The sequence below is a fragment of the Terrapene carolina genome, unplaced genomic scaffold, assembly GCF_002925995.2.
Source record: "Terrapene carolina triunguis isolate 2854851 unplaced genomic scaffold, T_m_triunguis-2.0 Scaffold33715, whole genome shotgun sequence".
Taxonomy (NCBI): Eukaryota; Metazoa; Chordata; order Testudines; family Emydidae; genus Terrapene; species Terrapene triunguis.
Window position 1 is genome coordinate 5172958 of NW_020698066.1, and position 22073 is coordinate 5195030.

At 44.1% G+C, this 22073-nt stretch overlaps 1 protein-coding gene across 1 annotated transcript in view; it reads left to right on the forward strand.

Moving 5' to 3' along the window:
- Positions 1-9218: 9218 nt before the first annotated feature.
- LOC112117054 (neuropeptide S receptor) overlaps positions 9219-22073 on the forward strand; it is a 91278-nt gene continuing 78423 nt past the window's right edge. Inside the window, exons 1-3 of the mRNA XM_026663473.1 lie at positions 9219-9278; positions 11238-11291; positions 20301-20433. Of these exons, the coding sequence (XP_026519258.1) occupies positions 9219-9278; positions 11238-11291; positions 20301-20433 (247 nt within the window). The remainder of the gene's footprint in view (positions 9279-11237; positions 11292-20300; positions 20434-22073) is intronic.

Here is a 22073-nt window from a genome sequence, read left to right on the forward strand (position 1 = left end):
CTCCAGCAGTCCCCGCAAACTGCTCCGCTCTGCTCCCCGATCTGTGGGCCGCTCCAACCGTCCCACAAACTGCTCAGCTCTGCCAGCCGCTCCGCTCCACTCCAGCCATCCCATGAACCGCTCCAGCTGCCCCCGCAAATGGCTCAGCTCCGCTCTGCACTGCTCCGCTCGCTGTTCCATGGGCCGCTCCAACAGTCCCACAAACTGCTCAGCATTGCCCGCTGCTTAGCAATATATCTTCAGGCTCCCCCACTGGTTAACACAGCATTCAGTGATCTCAGCTCAGCAATTTTAGCTCTTTTAGTGATTTCAGCTTGTAGTAGGGGAGCCCCAGTGCTGGTGCACCATTGGCCCAAAGTGAATTCAGTTTAGCAACTTCTAGCTAGACTCCTAATGGAAGCAAACTTAGCTCTGCTATTCAACAGTGGAGAGAGGGAAGTAGTGCAATTGATGTTCCAGGCCCTCAAAAGGGGCCATACCATCAAGTACACATACCTGTCATCAATCTCTCTCAATTCACTGGGTTTTGTAACCCATGCCCCTTGTCTAGCGAGTGCTACTTAGTTACTGGTGAGTCCCTCTGTCATACAACAGTTCCACTGGCCTTGATTCACAGAATCAGGGTAACAACACTTTATTCTTCCTGCCCCAATAACAGAGAAACTGGGGATCCCACACCAGCCAAAGTAACCACTTTCAGTTGGTGTTGTCCCAGCCTAGGCGGGTGGGTGTGCCTATGCAAACAAGATCAGCCCCTGAAGTTCTTTTCCACCCTCGCCATAATTCACCACCAGATGTCAGGGTAGAGCTTATCCTGACTCTGCTTACACTGGTATTTATCCCTCTGATATATTTATAGAGGGCAATCATATCTCCCCTCAGCCTTCTTTTGCTTAGGCTAAAAAAGTCAAGCTCTTTGAGTCTCCTTTCATAAGACAGGTTTTCCATCCCTCAGATCATCCTAGTAGCCCTTCTCTGTACCTGTTCCAGATTGAATTCATCCTTCTTAAACATGGGAGACCAGAACTGCACACAATATTCCAGATGAGGTCTCACCAGTCCTTGTATAACGGTACCAACACCTCCTTATCTCTCCTGGAAATACCTCGCCTGATGCATCCCCAGACCACATTAGCTTTTTTCACAGCCAAATCACACTGGCGGCTCATAGTCATCCTGTGATCAAGCAATACTCCGAGGTCCTTCTCCTCCTCTGTTACTCCAAGTGATGCGTCCCCAGTTTATAACAAAAATTCTTGTTATTAATCCCTAAATGCATGACCTTGCACTTTTCGCTATTAAATTTCATCCTATTACTATTACTCCAGTTTACAAGGTCATCCAGATCTTCCTGTAGGATATCACGGTCCCTCTCTGTATTGGCAATACCTCCCAGCTTCGTGTCATCCGCAAACTTTATTAGCACTTTCCCACTTTTTGTGCCAAGGTCAGTAATAAACAGATTAAATAAGATTGGTCCCAAAACTGATCCCTGAGGAACTCCACTAGTAACCTCCTTCCAGTCTGACAGTTCACCTTGTTGTATTTTGTCCCGATTACCATTGACCTCAATGTCCTTAACTACTTGCTCCTTCAAATTTTTTCCCCAAGACCTTGCATACTACAGACGTCAAACTAACAGACGTGTAATTACCCCGATCACTTTTTTTCCCTTTCTTAAAAATAGGAACTATGTTAGCAATTCTCCAGTCATACGGTACAATCCCTGAGTTTACAGATTCATTAACAATTCTTGCTAATGGGCTTGCAATTTCATGTGCCAGTTCCTTTAATATTCTTGGATCTGGGCCCCCCCAATTTAGTCCCATTAAGCTGTTCGAGTTTGGCTTCTACCTCGGGTGTGGTAATATCTACCTTCATATCCTCATTCCCATTTGTCATCCTACCATTATCCCTAAGCTCCTCATTAGTCTCATTAAAGACTGAGGCAAAGTATTTGTTTAGATATTGGGTCATGCCTAAATTATCCTTAACCTCCACTCCATCCTCAGTGTTTAGCAGTCCCACTTCTTCTTTCTTTGTTTTCTTCTTATTTATATGGCTATAGAACCTTTTATTATTGGTTTTAATTCCCTTTGCAAGATACAATCCAAGTACAGTATATTCACTCTTACAAAATAAGGGATGGGAGACAAGTAAATTCAGGTCCTATTTCTTCTAACTCTCTCCACCTACCTGAAGCAGCCCTGCCACCCTCACTATTCTTACTGTCACCTTCTCCATCCCTTCTCTGGGAACAGCTCTCCTTCCCATAACCCTATATCTCTTGTCATCACCGCTCCCCCTTCAGACAGTACACTTCTCCCTTCCAGTCTTCCCTATCTCCTGCAAACCTCTTCAACAGGGAGACTTCTAGGCATTAAGACCCCTTCTCCCTGTGAGCTGCCCACCCATAGCTGTTTTTTGGCATAAGCAGCTGCGGAACCCTATAGCAGCAAAAGACAGGGCAAAGCACTCAGGCAAATCAAAACTAGAGGTTTTTTGCAGGAGACAGGGATGAGACTCCATCTGGCTCTGCATAAGGGCTGGTGGGAGGAAGTACAGCCCATTCCCCTATCTTCCACAGCACTTCTGCTCAGCAAAGACATTGAAGATCCCAATGCACTTTTTGTCAGAACAGAACTTTCCCCAGTGTTTGGCCAAAACGTCCCCTCCCCTGTCTACCGTGAAACAAGTTGTCCACCAGGCTGATGTTCTCCATCATTTCAGTGATGCTGTATGTGTATAGTTTGCGAAGTGTTTTGGGGCTCTTTGGCATGTATGGTATTATGTCTACATTTCTAAGGTTTTTCTTATACACCGAACATCAGGGCACCTAAGCACTGCATTAATACCATAATCATAGGGGGTGCAGGGCGTAGGCTCTGGGAGGGAGTTTGGACAAATATATTTACCTGGGTCAGCAGCTGACAGAGACAACTCATTCAAAGGGCAATGTAGCAGGAGGTGAAAGGCAGGGTGGGCAAGTTTCAACAAAATAAAGACATCTCTAACAGATGATGAACAGCTCATGAAGAAAAGGAAAGAACTGTTTAACTCCACTTTTCTGCCGGGAATGGTATACGGAGCCGAAAGCTGGTCAATGATGAAAGCGGAGTAAGAAAAATTTGCTATCCCCCAGAGAGCAATGGAAAGGCGAATGTGTAAGATATTGCTCTGTGATCACATACCGAATGAGGAGATCAGAAGGCGCACAGTGGTGACTGATGTAGTGCAGGTGATGTATGATGCAAAGCAGAGATGGGCAGGTCATGTAGTTCGCAGGCAAGACAATAGGTGGACAACCCACATCAGTGACTGGATCCCCAGAGACCAGAAGCGACTGTTGGGAAGACTGCGCTGGGCTGATCCCATGACAAAACTTTTGGCCACAAATGGAAAGAACTTGCTCGCAACAAAATGGAATGGTGTGGCGTCAACTTGTGTTCGTGGAGGGAGGGATGTGGACAAGCCGGACAATGGTGATATGAGCAAAGCTCATGCAGCTAACCATCTAGGACCATAAGATTTGGTGTACTGCATGAGGCTGTTGGTTCAGCTTAGTGCACTTCCAGGCCTCAGAATAAGTAGAAAGTAAGGACATTTTAAAAACTATTTTCTAGTTTCACCAAAGTAGTACCATAATTTGGTGGAGTAGACAACTAATATCGGATGCGTTTGAGGAAGACAAGAAAATTCATAATTAATCTAGCCAATTGTGGATGAGGGTGAGGAAGGGACTCCTTCCTGCACTCTGTGCAGGTAACTAGTTGAAACCCTGAAGCATGTGAACTGATATTACTTATTGTATCTATATAAATGCAAGTTTTAACATTGTGGAAGCAAACCATAGGTCTGTTTTCTTTTGCATGGCCTGAGAGGGAGGGATGTGGGATGTCTGTGTGAATCCTAAATCCTACAGGAGCTGATACTGCCATCCTTACATTTCCCATAGTGTGAGGCATGATGCAAAGGCCTAACCAGCAGGGCATGGAAGATGTACACATTAAGATGGGTTGGTCTTTAACACCACCTGGCAGGGCTAAAGGGACAGGAACAGTGTCATTTTCCTGAAGGGACTTAGCTTTCAAACATTTGGAAAGGGTGCCTTACTCAGATTTGTTGATTGATTACCATGGGAGTACACAAGGAATAAGATGCTATGCAAGGTAAGTTTCCTTAGGGCTATATTCTGCCATCCTTATTCTCCTTGAATAGTACAGTAGCACCTCAGTTATGAACACCTCGGGAATGGAGGTTGTTCGTAACTCTGAACAAAACGTTATGGTTCTTTCAAAAGTTTACAAGTGAACATTGACTTAATACAGCTTTGAAACTTTACTATGCAGAAGAAAAATGCTGCTTTTAACCATCTTAATTTAAATGAAACAAGCACAGAAACAATTTCCTTACCTTGTCAAATCTTTCTTTTTAAACTTTACATTTAACACAGTACTGTATTGTATTTGCTTTTTTTCATCTCTGCTGCTCCCTGACTGCGTACTTCCGGTTCCGGGTGAGCTTGATTGGTCACTTCATAACTCTCTTCGTGTCTCTGAGGTTCTACTGTACCGTACACTGCAAGCAATCCCATTCATTCCAATTGCATCTCTTGCTGAGTAAAGGGCTACTCAGCCTGAGTAAAGGTGGCAGAATCTAGTGCCATTAAATACACAAGGCACTTTACAGAACAGGCACATAAGGCTGGTTTCTGCCTCAGAGCTTACAGGAAAGGGGGTCAGATTGTGGATCGCTTGCTCCCACAGTGAGCATTTATATGGATTGTCCCACTGAAGTGAATATAACTACTTCTGCGAGTAACTATTCCTCAATGGGAGTAAAGTGGAAACAAGCTGGGCTTAAATAAAATAAGAGAAACATTCAATCCCAGATTCTCTACAAGTGGGTGCAAGACAGAGTGAAGTGCCTCCTGGGCTCTCAGGCCTGGCTGATGGCCCCCAATCTCTTGCTGTGTCACTTGTGTGCTTGCGCATGCTCTCTCTCTCTCTCTCCCTCTCTCTCTCTCTCTCTCTCTCTTGCATTTTCTTTATTTTTCTCTTGATTTATAGTGTTTCTGCATTGTCTACTTAGGCATTTTCTTCTCCTGGGGGCATTCTGTGCCAAAAAATTATAAATTCTGCAAAATTCTGCAAATTGTATTTGTCAAAATAACACTCTATAATCACACCAATTATATAATCACGTTCAATTATTTTGGTAATTTATTATAACAATACAGACACACACAAATATTCCCCAGGAGTAGAGATTTAAAGAAACCCCTATGACAACCCAATTCCTATTTCTCTATCCCCTTCCCCCCACCCCGCAGATCCCAGCTGCCCCCCCCCCCAAGCTAATACACCCAAACCTCCTCCCTCCGAAGCCCAGCTACGGGTTCCCCCAGCCCAGATACCTGCACCCCCTTCCCCGCAGAGCCCAGGGATCCAGAGGGATAAACAGCCTGATGCTCGGTCCCAGGCTTGTATGGCATTTCCTGTGTCCTGCTCTCTCCTTCTCTTAAGGCATGCTGGGAACTGCAGCTGCCAGGAACCCTTTAGCTCCCCGTCCTCTCCTCCCGGCAGTGTCTTCCATGTGCAAGCTGGTGTCTGCTGAGTCCAGCAGCCCTTGGTGGTGGCCAACAGCACTGCAGCCCATTTCTGTGGGAGAAAGGAAATTGTGCGTACAATGTTAATTTCTGCAAAATTCTGCATTGTGCAGTAGTGCAGAATTCCCCCAGGAGTAATTGTCAGAGTGATGTAGAGAAACATTCTTATTATAGCAACAATGTTAAACGTCACCTTGTGCTGACTGTCTCTCCCCCAGTGACAGAGGTCTGAAAGGCACGGATGGGATCATCACCCTCGTGGCACCCCAGCAATGCTGTACAATTGACAGTGATGCTGCTGCATTTTGACTGATCTATCTCCCCAGGATGCTATTTAGGTCTATTCATGCACCCACCGTCCATCTGAATTAATTCCTTTTCCTTCCTGTCTTACCTAAAGCCTTGTCTCTGCAGTGATGGAACCTCTTTTGCTAGTTTATTCCACTAATTCCTAATACATGTCCCCTCACTTCTCAGCTAAATATTTTCTCCCTATGGCATCAGGCCATTGTTTATTGCATTACCCTCTGTGAATAATCCCCTTTATTTCTTATACTGTTACCTGGTGCATACTTATCATGGCTGATCCTGTCCAATCACTGCATGGGTCTTCTTCCTGCTAAATTATAGAAATGTAGCACCCTTATTCACTATCCACATCTCGCTTTTTACTAAGCTGCCTCACTTCAGTCTCTGAATTGTGTTAGCTAGAGGTGGGCCTGAGCCAAAATCCTAAATCCAAAGACCCCCTCCCATCCCCAATCATTGCGGAGGCTTGAAATGGGGACCTTGACCTGAATTTCAGGGCTCTTCCACATCCCTAGAATGGGACAACCAAACCCCCTGGATCCAGAACACCCAAACTTTGGGGTGTTCAAAATCTGGAGCGGAATCTTACAACTCAACTCCCCTCCCCCAAATCCTATGATATTACTGCCACATCACTCAGAGTGAGCTCAGGAAGACCCTGAAGCTTCCTCTTTTTCTCACACAGGGAATCCACTTCCCTATTCAAAGTACATTCAAGAGACTCAGTAGACTTACCTATAGGGTAAAATGCACATTGATGATGGTCTGCATTCCTCTGCTCTATTACCAGAGTGTTGTCAAATAGAGAGAGATGTTAAACAAGAGCCCAGATATTAGCGCCTCCAATTTTGCGGATAAAAGAGGTCAAAATTCAGACCTAGATCCAAATTCTTTGGTGTGGGCCAAACTCTGCTAGGAAAAACTCCTGGCTGGTGAAGCCCTGGTGGCATGGAGAAGCAAGTTGTTACTTGCTCCTCTGCTGCTACACACTGACACTGTGAGGGGGGAAAAAATCAGTCCGGATGGAACACCCTGGAGTGATGAGGTCAGCGGTGGTGCGATGTCCTCTTGCTGATGCCTCCTCTGAATTGCTGCTGGCCAATGAAATTGAGAGCTCAATCTAAATGCAGCAATCAAAGTCTTACCATTACACCATTCCCCAAACGAGAAGTTTACCCTCACCCACACTGCTGCCCTGGTCTCATTGCAATGGGGCTCATTCTGCCCCCTTTGTCCTAGTTCTTCTTGGTTTCTTTATAGAGAATTTAGATTCTTCATCTGAAAGAAGAGCCTGTTCATTCCACTCCCATCATTCACTAGCTCAGAATAAACTAGGTTAATTGATTGTTGATGGGGCTATGATTCAATAACTTGGAAGGTGCAAGAGTTAAGGATTTGTGCATGTGAGAATGACTGTCCCCTGAGGCCTTAAAAAAACCCCTTTGTCGTCGGTCTGAGATTCCCATTAGCAAACACACTCCATGGCTCTTATGACAAGGGATTCATGCTGTACCCAATTGCTGGTGACTTTGGTGTCATAATTGTGGCTTTTATAAGAAACTTCATTCTTTTCCTGTAGAAGATTCCATACACTCCCCTGATTATGTGAAAACCAGCTTGGATGGTGTCAAGACACCATCCTGAAGCCCTTGCATGAGTAAACTAATGGGACTGAGTACTTACATGATTAGGAATTGCAAGATGTAGCCCTAAGTCACTGCGTGTTTAAGAGCAAGGTGAAAATAAGCCAAGTATATTGAAAACAAACAAACAAACAAAAAAGTACTTTTATAGCCCCTGCCAACAGAAAATCTCAGTCTTATAAATATTAATTAATTAAGTGTCCTATTACTTATTTAAGGGAGATAAATATAATCCCCATTTTACTAAGGAAGAAACTCAAGCACGTTGAGGTTAAGGGCCAGAGTTCCCTGTCCTTACATACTTTGAGTAGTATCTTACTCCTCAAATGGTCCTGCTGAAAATGGACTACTTGCAAAGGATGTTACTGAAAGCCTACTAAAGCAAATGAGAGTTTTTCCATTGATCTAATGGACTTTGGATCAGGGCCCAGATAAGGAACTACACAAAATATGTAAGGGTATCGGAATCTATCCTGAAGTGGCTTGCTCGAGGTCACGCTGCACATTTATGGCAGTGTTGGAAATAGAATCCTGCTCCCCTTGGGAAATCAAGGGACTCAATTTGGGACCAAACAGAAATATATGGAAAATAGATTTTTTTTTCTTTTGCTAGACTGTTGAAAATCCAGGGTTGGAATCAGTGATTATGTAACAAAGGGGAAATTACATATTGGCATGTGAGTGTTTGACTCTGAAATAGGCCAAATTCTGCTCTCAGTGTGAAGGCAAAGTAATGCCACTGAAGCAGGTAGTTACTTTGAATGTATTGTGTTATAAATGAGATCAGATTTTAGTTCAAGTGTGGGGAGGGGTGCAGCATCTCCTCAATTACATGCTGTGATTCTGGAGTATCACCACTGATGACAGTGAAATTTAATCCAGACTACCACCAATGTAACATAAGAACCTGGCCCTGCAGTCTAAATGGGCCAATTTAAACGTCCTTTGACTCTCTGCTGATTTGGCCATCAGTCTTCACTTTCACTTTGTGTACAACATTTCTCACAATCTGCATGTCAGTTACCAGTGCTATGTCATTCCTCAGCCTATGTGCTATGGAACTGGATGCCCCTCTCCAATGGCTATATAATCCAAGAGGGGTGACTAAAACACAATCAGTCCATGCAAAAAAACTGACTGGGCTGTGCTAAAGCTAAGGAGCTAAGATGCAGAGTGGACTAACCAAGGTGCTGGACTATAACATCATATGGCACTTAACGTTTTTCCAGGTAATCCTGACTCCTAGAGTTAGAAACTTTGGCTGTAGGACAAGCAAGCATTAGCAAGGCTTCAAGATGATGCCACGTGCACTAGGTACATTACAGGCTGCTGCTGCTGCTACTGGAAGGAGTGTATGGCCAGCTGTCATCAGAATTCTGTCAGTATGGACGGTTTGGGGGAAAGCGTCCAGCTTGGATTTTAATCACTCAGCTGCACGGAAGCCTCATGCCTCGTGTAGCCAGTGGTGGAGCAGTGAAGCTGTAGTTTTTGCTGTGCTCTTCTGAGGAGAGCTTGGCTGTGTTTAATTCTCTGTCACAGCAGCAACAACTTAACCAGAACAAAACCTAGCAATGCAAGTCAGTTTCACAGAAGCCAGCAGCAGCTTAAATGGAAGCAGAGAGAGGCTGGATTTTACACTTGTAACTTGCACAGGAACAATGACTTTCACTGAAGTAGTGGAAGACGAGGAATGGGGATCCTTCTACTATTCCTTTAAGGTACAGACAGCATGCTTTACTGTTCTCACCTGCTTGCAGCTCTCTGCATTTTCAGTAGTTTGGTGGTGTGTGTGTGTGTGTGACTCAGATTATTTATTAAAAGCTTCATACTATGAGTTTATGCCTAAAATTTGTGATTGTCTTTGTAAGGACTATTTCCTGTATCAGGCAGTTATTGAGGGGCCCGATGTAATTGTAGCCCTAAAAGATCTTTAATCATGCATGATAGCATGGTGCTGCATTCATATGATTGCTATGTCATTATACAGATTTTTTTTCATCTCAGTAGCTTTTTATTGGAATTAAGTCTCTTAGCTAAACTCTGTATTACAACTATCACCTGAATCTGCAGGGTTTGATATCAATTATCTATCAGCCCCAGCAACATGTTGTACACAGACAAGTAAAGTTGTTTCTAATCAGGAGTGGTGCTGGCTGACTTTTGGGGGCTCTGTAGGAGAGGAAAAGCTTGTTTTTAAGAATGTGGCAAGCATGGCAGTGAAAGGGATGTTGAGAAGGAGCTCATAAGAATGAATGCATTTTGTCAAGTGCAGCTCTGTTTTTTCCAGCTCTGTACCATGTGAATGTAGGGAACAGGTTGTGCGGTGTGAAATAATGAATGACAGCCTTAATTTAGATTGCTTTGGCTGCTGTCATCCTTATACAGCACTTAAGTTCAGGCTGCATACATGCCATGCTTCTGTTACGGTAGATATGTGGTATCAGTCAAGTTCCCAGTATAAAATATGGAAGTAGAAATATATGCAGTATTGTGGAAGACAGGGTATTTCTACCTTTGAAAGTGATCTCTGTGCCGTCATGAATTCAGACAAGTAGATTGAGGTACTCGTTTAGATGCTGATGAATGAGATATAGATGGATATGTTCAGGGACAGATGCTGATCGCTGACAGACCAGTGTAGAGCTGGTGTAACTCCAGTGAAGTCAGTGGAATTATTCTAAATTTCCACTAGCGTACAAGAGATTGGACTGTATCCTTCCTGTACATCCTGGTAGGCTGCCCTGCAGCCAGGAGCCCAGGCTCACTATCAGTCTACCAGGTGGGCTGCTCAAGAGTCTGGCCGGCGAGTGGGCAGGAAACCAGGCAGGTTTGCACTTGAATTTCATCAAAACAGTCACAGTCTTGCAGACCATTTAAATTTCATCCAAGTGGCCTCGTCCATCAGAAAAACCTTCTGTTGGAAAACTTCCAACCAGCTCTAGTCCTTTGACTTCTTCCTTTGATTAGCTGTAAATAGGTATGGTAAATACTGATGTAAGGCGAACTGAGACTTAATGGTTTGTAAAAATGAGATTCCTGGTCATAAGGTGATATGAAGGAGGCAGGTTAGAGCAGAGGATTGAGACTCAGGAGGCCGACGTTCTATTCCTTACCCGGTATCTGCCTGCGCCTGTGACCTTTGCCAGGTCATTCTGCACATCATTTCCCCCACTAAGAGAGACCCAGAGGAAAGACACTGGATAAGTGCAAAGTGTTCTTACACACCTGTCTCAGGAAACATTATATCAATGGCCAAACTGGCATATTGTTCTCTGGAGTGCTGTGTCCAGTAGTGGAAGTAAGGATACTGGCATCATAACTGTACAGAAGAGTCACTGAATGCCTCCCTGCTCCCTTGTTCAGCAGTATTTGAATGTCTTCCACATAAGACAATTACGCTTTAGACCTTTCAGGGCAAAATCCCAGCCCCATTGAATTCAGGGGAGTTTTGCCATTGACATCAGTGGGGCCAGGATTTCACCCTAATTCTCCTTTTTCATTTTTCTGGTTGACAAAGCATCTCTCCTACTCAAAGTAACAAGCATCTTCCTTTATAGTCCTCAAGACTAGCTGCACTAGCAGTGAATAGCAGCAGAGAACTTGCCCGCTAAAACTTCCTTATAAAATATCCATCCTGGATACAGACATCGTGACCCTTGTCTTTGTTTTTCTGAAAGGTGTTGAATCCATCTGCTCATTCAGTGCGGAAGATCCTACAGTGGAGTCTGTGGGTAAGATGGGCCAATACGTCTCAAAATATACATGGAGGCCCATTCTCAGCATAGTCACATCACTGCTACGCTTAAGTCTTGCAGTTGTATAGGTAAAAATATCCATGAAAGCCCAATTGTGACATCTATTCAGGTTCCTTTCTTCTTTGTCACCCTGCTTCTTCCACAGAGCCTGATTATTTACGTTTAGTATGAATTTAATAATCAGTAATTTAACAGCACCAGTCCCTGGTTAAACTTTAATACTATGCAATGATCAGTGCAGGGAAAAGTGTAGTGACAGGATTCCCTAGTTCACCTCACCTATAGTCCCTTCTCTGCTTTATATCCACTCCTCATATCTCAGGAAGTCCAAAGTGGAACTTAACATGCAAAGTTTGAATTGGCCGTTACATGCCATAGATTGTCTGGGGGTTCCATTTGGATAATATACAGAATCACGATGGGGCAGGGAACACAGCAGTGGGACATGCCCTGAACTATGTAACCATGCTGACTTTTCCTCATCCAGGTTACTAATTACACATTCTAAGTGGAGGACAAGAAACCACCCTGTCTTTCCCCCAGACAAACTACTAGAAGAGAACAGATCTCCTTCAGGTGACATTTGGCCCAGATCCTCAAAGATATTTAGGAGCTTAACTCACATTGATTACAATGGCACTTACTTAGATACCTAAATAACTTGTGAGAATCTGGGCTTCAGCTCTTAGCAGCTAGCCTAATACATTGCCTTCAAACCAGACTACTCCAGAATTTCTTTACAAAGTGGTAGGCTATTATATTCTTGTAAATTAACATCTCATATCTAATGACAATCACCTTCTTCTTCTCTGGCATTGCCACATATGTAATCAGAAAGTTCTTGGAACTATAAAAAAGTTTTGTCGTAATTCTTTCCCCTGCAAGGAAAAGGGTGCATGGCACTTACCACGTATTTGTATAATTTCCCACGATGCAAATGCAAACGTGCATAGGTTACTTAAGTACGATATATAAGCAGAAAAAAATGTTTTGTATGATGTGACCGGGGTCCCAGGGGAGCCACACTGAGGTTACTCAATTAGGGCAAACTGTAAAGAATGGGACAGACAATCTCCAAAGCTTGTGGATATTCCAATACTTAGATTTACCAAGTCAGCACAAAACAGCTATAACTTAGAGAATTTTTTCACTTCAAGGTCCCAGAAACAAAGGCAAGGTTTTCATCTCGAGGCCAAAAGACCAAAAACATCAAGACACTTGATGGCGGCCTTGGATAGACCAAGAGACTACCTACACTTGACCAGAGCTCGGAGAGCCGGTTATCCAGAAGCCAAAACACAGTTCCCTTAAAGCAACCCAGCCTTGGGCTTCCACCTAGACACCCAAGTCAAATATGATGAGGATTACTGAAAATCGTATTCATCCTATAAGAAAGTTCTACCAATCCCAAAGGATCAGACACATTACCTCCCAGGTTAATGAGTATTTCTGATCTTACCCAAATACACGCTTATGGCCAATTCTCATTCATTAAACTAAAATTTATTTAAAAAGAAAGAGCATTGGTTAAAGACCAATATACATACAGACATGAGTGCAGTTTTGAGATTAGTTTCATAGTAGAGATGGTGAGCTTTGTAGTTGCAAAAAGTTCTTTCAGAATTAGTCCATAGGTTATAGTCCAATGTTCATATCCAGGGTGATCCAGGTGGGACTGGAGATCTCAGTCTTATGACTCAAGCTTCCTTGGCATAAAGCATCAATCAGATCTGAGATAAAAAGGATCAGGATCCAAGGGGTTTTTTATACAGTTTCAGGTTTTCTCTTAATAGCTCAGAGTCCTTTGGTGAACAATAGGCAATCATTGAGACTTTGAAGTAGACCTATTTCCTAAGCATCACCAGTGATTAGCTACACTGATTAACGTAAAACAATTGCCTGTTTTCCACCATTTGCAAGTGATTTGCTATACATTTCAAAGAGATCAATACAGTGATCTCACTCTATTTACAGTTCATTTAAATCTTAAAATCTCATTTTGAGCTCTGAATTAACAGAATACAGCATAGACAGGTACTATTTGATTACATTGTTAACTTCTAACAATGTATATGTAAACACAAACATTATCTACCAGTATGTCCCTAAAGGTTGAATTTGGGTCATTTATCCTGCAGGGTGATTTCTGGCCATGTGTCACATAGGGGTTGTTTCAAAATCAGAATAAACAATGAAATATGCAAATCATTTCCAGGTGCTATAAATGAAACAAAATAGTATATATAGGGCACTGGATTGGGACTTGGGAGACACAGGTTCAATTCCTGGTTCTGACCCTGGTTTGTGGGGTGACTTTGGGCAAGTCACTTCACCTCTCTGTGCCTCAGTTTCTCCATCTGTAAAATGGGGATAATGATACAGACCTCCTTTATAAAGTACTTTGAGATCTCTGGATGAGAAGTGTTCTGTAAGAGCTAGGTGGCATTATGTTTGTTCTATCATTGTTACTATGATTCTGCTAAGTTATTTATATATTTTATGTGGGCAGGAATATGCCTCACTTCCTTGAAAAGGAGCTAATCCAAGTCAATTAGTGAGAACTGCTTCAACAGTGGGATGGGCAGGATTGGGCACAGATTTTGGTTTTTGAATTATGAATTTAGATGAATCACTGAATCATTTGTGGTTTATTGATATGGTTTATTCATCATCCAATTCTTAATATCGATGTAACGCTCCTGAAACATGCATCAACATCAAGAGACGACAAGGAAAGAGTCCCCTAAGTATTTGATAAACCCCTCAATTATTATAATGGTAATAGAACATTACTAGCATGAGTTATACATTAATAGGCCCAATCCTTTTATGGTAAGGAACCACATCAAAAACAATGAGTGACCTACTGGGGAAAGAAAATTAAACAATTCGATTCAGGAACAAATTTCAGTGAAGTGCTAAAATGTCAAACTAGGGTGCAATGGGTGTGCCCAGAAACAACATCAATGTACTTCCTGTGTCCCTGAAAAAAAGTGGGGGAAGCACATTTGGGAGGCTGTGTTATCTCATGGACAGAACCCTGGACCAGGGGCTAGAACTCCAGAGTTCTAATCCTGGTTCTGCCCATCAGTCTTGGTGTGGCTTTTGTCAAGTCACTTTTGATTCTTGGTCTCTCAGTCTGTGAATGGTGGTGATGACATATATACCTAGTTCATGGGCATTGTCAGAATAAATTAGTTTATGTTTATACAGCACTTTGAAAGTGCTAAGTAATAGTGAAAGTATTGATGCATTGAAATACTTTATTTCCATGTATGCTGCTGTGTATGTTTGTGCATACATGTGAATGTGGATTTTCTGCAGGAGCAATAGGTACAAGGGAATTTTTCTGAGGGCACTTGTTAACCAGGATTGACAATTTCATTACAGATTAAATGCAGTTGTGACATGTGGGCTAGATTCCTTTATATTAACTACACACTTTAGACCTGCTTACACTTACTCACACATCGGTAACATAACTATATGATGGACCATTGACTGATCCAGTATATCTCTATTAGCTAATTTTCTATAAATGCAGAAATTATGTAATTATTCCTTGAACACTCACTACATGAAAAGGTAAATAAGGAAAAAGAAATGCTGCTTAGTTGCTGACATTCAGAAATGTAACAAAAAGAACAGGAGTACTTGTGGCACCTAGAGACTAACAAATTTATTTGCACATAAGCTTTCGTGGGCTACATCCCACTTCTTTGGATGTTATCCTTTTCCTGAAGGGTGCCTGTGTGGAGGGATGGGGATGAGTAAATCATCCAGCTGGAGTAAGGCTGTCCCCATTTACTGTCCATCTCCTACCCAAACATAGCAGAGTGGCACTTCTGAGCTAGGTATTGTGAAAATGACATTGTTGACATCTATTATTGATAGAAATTTCTGTCTTTCTATTCCAATCACATCCTGCCATCTGAGACAAAATGCCAGATGCTGTTTTAGTTGTTAGTGGAGAAAAAGCAGCAGCTCTCACACAGTATATGTACTGCCTTTGTCTAGACCATGCTGGGGGCAACTAGAGCGAAGGCCATTCATTTTAATTAGAGCATCACCAAAAGGCAAATACCAGCCTTACAGCTTCCAAAAGTACTCAGAGTAATCAAGTTATGCATTTTTCTTTTGAGAGGCACCCTGGTCCAATGGGTGGGTCATTGGACTGGCAGTCAGGAGCTCTGGCTTCTATTCCCAGCTCTGTCACTGACCTGATGTGGGTCCCTGGGCAAGTCGCTTCACTTCTGTGCCCCCAGGTATAAAATGGGGATAATGATACCTACGCTCCCTTGTAAAACACACTGAGCAGATTCAAATGCTGTACAGTGGAAGAGCTAACGTACTTCCAAAATAGCCACAATGATCCATATGGGGCTTGGTCCTGCAGTCTTCATCCAGTCAAAACTCCCTGAAGTCAAATGGAGTTTTGTCTGAATACAAAATGCAGGAGAAGGCCAATTTCAGCGTTCCTCTTGTTTCCGATGCAATTTTCTAATTTGGTTCATGGGCAAAGGTTGTTCTTAATCGTAAAGTAAATTAGCAAAATATTCATATCAGCTTCAGGTGACAAATACTGCCACATTCCAACTCCAGTCATCTCATAGAGCAGTAGTAGTTACAATAGATTACAAACATCCGTGAGCTCCTGACTGCCATGCTCAGCTCTACCACTGATTGGTTTTGTGACCATGGCCATGTCACTTAATTAAACTGTGTACCCATCTGTAAGCAGTGGCTGAGAATACATACCTACCTCAAAGTGATGTTGTGCTGATTAATTACAGCAGTCACCATTTACAAAATTACCATTTGCCAAGAGTTGCCATGCTGTGGTATGGGAGACAACCCATCTCCTGCTCCCCCCTCCTTTTTTTTAAAGAATAAGTAGTAATTGACATCTGTTGGGAAATAATTACTTTTTAATGGAGACCATTGTAAGTGATGTGTGAATAATTTTCAGAATCTTAGCTGGAAGTTGCTGTACAAGTATTTTTGTTAAAAAGCAAACAAGTAAATTAAATGAAAATTAAATAATCTATGTTTATACATCATTAGCATTGTAAGCATAGAGCCAGATGCAGCCCTGGATCACACTGATGTCAGTGGGATGCAGTTTTGAATGAAGGCTGAAGTCAGCCTGCAAAGGCTATGATAATTAAAACAGGTCATTGTTGATCCTTAATTCATATTAGTGCACCTCTTCTGTTTTCTCTCAGTGATGTAAATCCCTGCTGGACTGAAGAATGGAAGCCTTATTTCTTGATCGATTCCGTTGAGTAATCTTAATGTCAGGCAACTATTCCCTTTTGTATTCATCTTTCATTTAATTGAGTTATTATCTGTGTGTGGGTAGTTCTGTTGTCCATTTCCATAGAATACTGAATTACATGCAGTCAGGTATTGCTCCTTAATTAAGCAAAATAGGATTTATATGGCATTGGTTCTTCTTACGCTGAATGTGCTTTGTACTCCAGATGAATGGGCCACGCTATCTTAAAATCCACGTTTATTTCTTCCGGCAAAACCTCAAGAAGATTTTAGTGACAAAGGCCCCGATTCTGCTCTCACCGTCACCAGCATAAAGTCATTGATTTCTGAGGAAATATTCCTGACTTGCACCACTGAAAGGGAGACCGCAGATGGTCTCATTCATAGTTCACATCACTTCCCAGCAAGAAACACTATCCTGAACTCATCCCTTGTGTCAATCTCTTGCCCTCAGTGACAAATGTGAGCTAATATGTAAAGGTTACTTTTCAGCAACAAACATCATGGCAAGCCGTAACGAAAACAAATTGTAACTAGGGAATTAAAAAGCAGGGAACTGGACTCAGGGTCACCGGAACCTTCCCAAAGGTGGGGGGGCCAGGGGCTCCCATCCCCTGGGGCTCTGCCCCCAGAAGCCCCATCCCGTCCCCCCAGAGGCTCCGAGCCCTGCCGAGCCAGACGCTGGAGAAGGACCAGGGAACCTGGGTGGGGGTAGGGTGCCAAGAGCAGCCCCTGGCCCATGTCTCCAGGCCCCCAGTCCAGGTGGAGGGTCAGTGGCTCCCCAAAGCTGACCGCGGCGCTGCTCTTACCATAACCGGGATGCGGCTCGGAAGCGCCCCCGCCTCCCATCTGGAGCCGGGTCAGGGAGAGCCATGCAGGCAGTTGTGGGGAACTGGCCCGGAGTCGTGGACCCTCCACCTGCCTTGGGCTGGGTGAAGAGCTTGGGGGGCGGGGATATGGGCCGGGAGCTGCTCTCAGCCCCGGGCCCAGGCTCCCCTCCCCAGCTGGGCTCCATGCTGGCCTGGCTGGGGGGTGGGGCCTCAGGGGGAGCGGAGGGGAAGGGGGCAGGGTCAGCCTTGGCAAAAAGTGGGAGCACCCTGGCCCCCCCACGGTTCTGGCGCCACTGACTGGACTAGAAGACCTCTCAAGGTCCCCTCCAATCCTATGATTATTGTGTCCTATCTAGTGAATAGTGAACCAGTTCAGACACAGAAGATGCAAGCCAAACCCCAAGACACAAGTTTAGAAGGAGCAAAACTTTCCCTTTTTCGTAGCACTGCTCAGTGGAGTGAGATGCACCTGGCTTTGCTCCCTTCTAAACTTCTCTCTTCACTCCCATGGCTGAGTATTTCCTGGCTATGGTCATCAGGGCTTGACTTCCCACTTGGCTCCTCCCTGCTCAGCTGTGTTGCAGAGAGGTATGTCAGAGAGATGTTTCCCCTCTGTTTTGTGCTGCTTAAGGAACTTTTTTTCTGCAGACCTTCTCCTGTCCCCATCCCCATCCCCACCAAGCAATTCAGGAGAGCCACTAACACTAGCAGCAGCCTTGTGTACCCGATCTCCACCCAGCAGGCTAGGCAATGAGCAGACCCTCCCCTCCAGCAGCTCCTCTAGCTCACCAGAGGTGGCTACAAGTTCAGCTCTTCGTTCATCTGCAGCTCATCACCTCATTTCCAGCTCCCAGTGCCCTACGTTCTGGGGTTGCAGCTAGTGACTCGGGGAAGGGAAAAACAGCATGGGGAACGCAGCTGGCTCTGGCCGGGTGTCGCGACTGCAAGCTCCTGGTGCTGGTAAGGGGCAGGGGAACGGGGGTGGGGGGGTTGAGTAAGGGAGCGGGGGATCCTGGGGGGCAGTCAGGGAGGAGGGGGCGGTTGGATGGGGTGGAGGTTCTGGAGGGCGATCAAGGGGTGGGAAACAAGGAGGGTTGGGAGTGAGAGTCCTGGGGAGACCTGTGCCGCCTGTCAGGAGGCAGGGATGTAGATAGGGGTTGGGAGGGCAGTCAGGGGACAGGGAGCAGGGGGAGTTGGATAAGGGGGTGGGGTCCCGGGAGGCAGTTAGGGGTGGGGGGTCCCGGGAGGGGGTGATCAGGGGACGAGGAGCAGAGGGAGGTTGGATAGGGGATGGGAGTCCTGGGGGGCTTGTCAGGGGGTGGGGGTGTGGATAGGGGTTGGGGCAGTCAGGGGACAGGGAGCAGGGGGGTTGGGTAGGAGGCAGGGGTTCCGGGAGGGGGCAGTCAGGGGACAAGAAGTGGGGGGGGGTTGGATGGGTTGGGGATTCTGTGGGGGGCAGTCAGGGGGCGGGAAGTGGGAGGGGGCGGATAGGGGGCAGAGGCCAGGCTGTTTGGGGAGGCACAGCCTCCCTACCCGGCCCTCCATACAGTTGTGCAACCCCGATGTGGCCCTCGGGTCAAAAAGTTTGCCCACCCCTGGCCTAGGAACTGCCTGAATTTTAACATTATCATTAGGGTTAAATTCCGGACCAGCTACACTTTTGTAACAATGGGAATTGTGTGAGTAGAGAGGCTGGGGAAGATTAGATCACTATATTTTGTTGTTACCACATTTTAATAACTTGTTTCATTAAGATCCTGCAATACATCCTGACCAGACAAGTTATATACTATGAAAAGTTCACTCCAGTATGAATGGGACTGCAGTTAACAGCCAGTGTATTAAGAGAAGCTGTCAAAGAACAGCGCAATCCTTTTTTGGAGTACAATCTACTTGTCATGGGCAACGTCATAAGTGGCAAGGTTTTTGTGAATGAACTGTTGTGTAAATGCTACGTCTGCTCTCCATTTTAATCTCATTAAACACCAGGTTCAGTACTTCTTAAAACTAAGAACTGAGCAGCCTGGGTATTAAAGGAAAAAAACATGATCTTTGTGCTCCCAATGACTGAAAGAAGTTTTACTAAAAAGTGGGGGTGGACGCAGAAATTGTATCCATATCTCAGCATGAGCAAATGGGTTAAAAAAAAACCCAGGTTGCATACACAGGCATCTCTCTCTCCCTCACACGTCCTTCACTTTTGTTGCTCAATCTTTGAGGCATTGAAAGGTTTGGGTAACCTTTCTTTCATTGCTATTATTTTTACACATACTACCTCTAAGGGGCATTTTGCCATTATGTATTTCTCTGAACAGCAAGATTCCACTGACTAGTACCATATGGCAATGTTCTTTTTTTAGTCTTAGTGCCCTCCTCTTATATAATGAGTTGATTTTTATGAGGTACTTGCATGACCCATACTTGCTTGGGTTAGAAAGCAAAGCATTTTATTCCTCTAGTTTCTTCAAGGAGCCCATCTGTAAATTTCTTTTCTACAGTCAGACAGACTTAATCGTCCACTAGAGCAACATAAGAAAACTGAAGGTTACTTCCCATTTCAGTGATTCTTGATGATGTGCTTCTGATGGCTTTGTGAAATTATTACCCCCACCCCACACACTTAGCTGCTATCAAATTAAAACCAGGACTTCACTGTTCCATTTTTTAAAAAACGCTGCTGCATTTTAACATTTTCTGATGAAAAATAGACTTTTTGGATTAAGTGAAAAATCAATTGTCAACTCATATTTAAATCCCATTGTATTAATTCCCAGCCTGCTTGTTATAGCTAAGTCTTCATCACCTTGTTTAACCCAAGCCACTTTCACCCACCCACTGATCCATTTACTTGGTTTCTTTTTTTCCCTCCCCCATGCAGACAGAGCAGCTGGTTACTCTTTGGATTCTCTTTATTGTCACAGTTGCTGGAAACTCCATCGTGCTGCTCTCTACGTGGAAGAGGAAGAGGAAATCCCGAATGACCTTTTTTGTAACACAGTTAGCCATCACAGGTATTGTCTGGGAAGGGGGATATGGATCGGGGTGAGGGGTAGGGTTAAGATCAGCAGTTTTCATTACTTCGATATGAAAATGCAAGATGAAAGGTGAATAATTCAGTTTCCATGTAGACTAAAGACTTCTCTTGAGGGCAAATTCAGCCCTGGAGTAAGCAGGTACAACTCCATTGAATTCAATGCAATATCTGTTTGAACTAGGCTTGAATTTGGTCCTTGATCTAAAAACACACTCCACTAGCTGTGATGGACACAGGTGCCAATTTGACAGCTTAATGGAGGCTTATCTGGGAGTCTAAATTTGTGCCACTTCCCAGTTCCCAGGTGTCATCACAGACCTGTTTATATTACATTGGATTAGAATGAGGCTCCAGTGCTCTTCTGCTAAAACCTTTTAAAAGACTAACATCCCTAAATGCATGCATACGCTGCTGCAAGAAAACAGCTTCCTATCTGCAAAATCAGGGGTTCTGTTTTGTCACAAAAATGTGTATGTAGAAGTGCTAATGGGAGGAGGGAGGCACTGTTTTAAAGACTCCTAGTGACTGCAATGGGCTTTGCATCAGGCCCTAAATGTATAAAGAAAGTTGATAGGAAATCAGTGTTTGGTAAAGTAGTAAGCATGCCAGATAAGAATGAAATCAAACCATGACAATGAAAAGTACAGATATGGTCCACACCTGTGTCTAAAGAAGACTCTGCCGTGGCCTTCGGAATGTCTGGATTGCAGGTATTTTTTTTTTTAAAAAGAAAACCTCCAGTGAGAATAGAACCAGAACCCATAAAAAAGTCCTCCCAATAATCCCTTCTACAAAATGATGCAAGTTGACGTTTGCGCTATATTTATCATCATATGCAGCATATGTTTCAGGAACAATAGAACATTTCCGATAAAGAACACACTCATATGTTCCCCTGCCCAATGACTTTGCAGCCATCCTTAGGATTCGGAGATGCAGTTTTTGTTTAAACTAGAAAAGTAACTGCACAGCTTCCTCAGCCTCTTACCCCCTCACTTTACAAGTAAATGAATTCCTGCTCACTGGGGAAGTAGAGGGGGCTAGATTCTCTCCTGTACTAGAGCTCTGCTTGGCACAGAAGTGAGTGAAGAATCAAAGAGCTCATTACTGCTCCCTGATTCTGAGGGCCGGCCCATCCTGCATGTGATTTAGAGCAGCCCAGCAGCAGCTCTAAGTTGCACCACTGGTGTAACATTCTTAATGCACCTTATGCCAATGAAGGACAGATGTTGCGCAGCTCTGCTCCACCATGCCATGCCTCCAGAACACATCCCATCTGCCAGGAACTCTTCAGGTTTGGAAATGGGAACACTTGTACCAGCAGGGAGTTCCCTTCTCTCGCTTAGATTAGATATCTAGATTAGATAGCTGAGTGGTGCAAAGGGGCCAGCCCGTAACTCTGTAGACAAGCGGGCCAAGGATTTTTACAAGCTAAGGAAGCAAATGTTTGTGGTAGTTCCTTTGTACAATACTGACAGATTATTACTGCTGTTAATTTCATATGAGTCATACATAATGAAAGATTTTGCTTATCACTCTTTTTAAGGATGCGTCAGCAGCATTTTTCATTAGAAAGCCTCTCCTTTCAAGGAGATAAGAGCATGGCCGGCGTGTGAC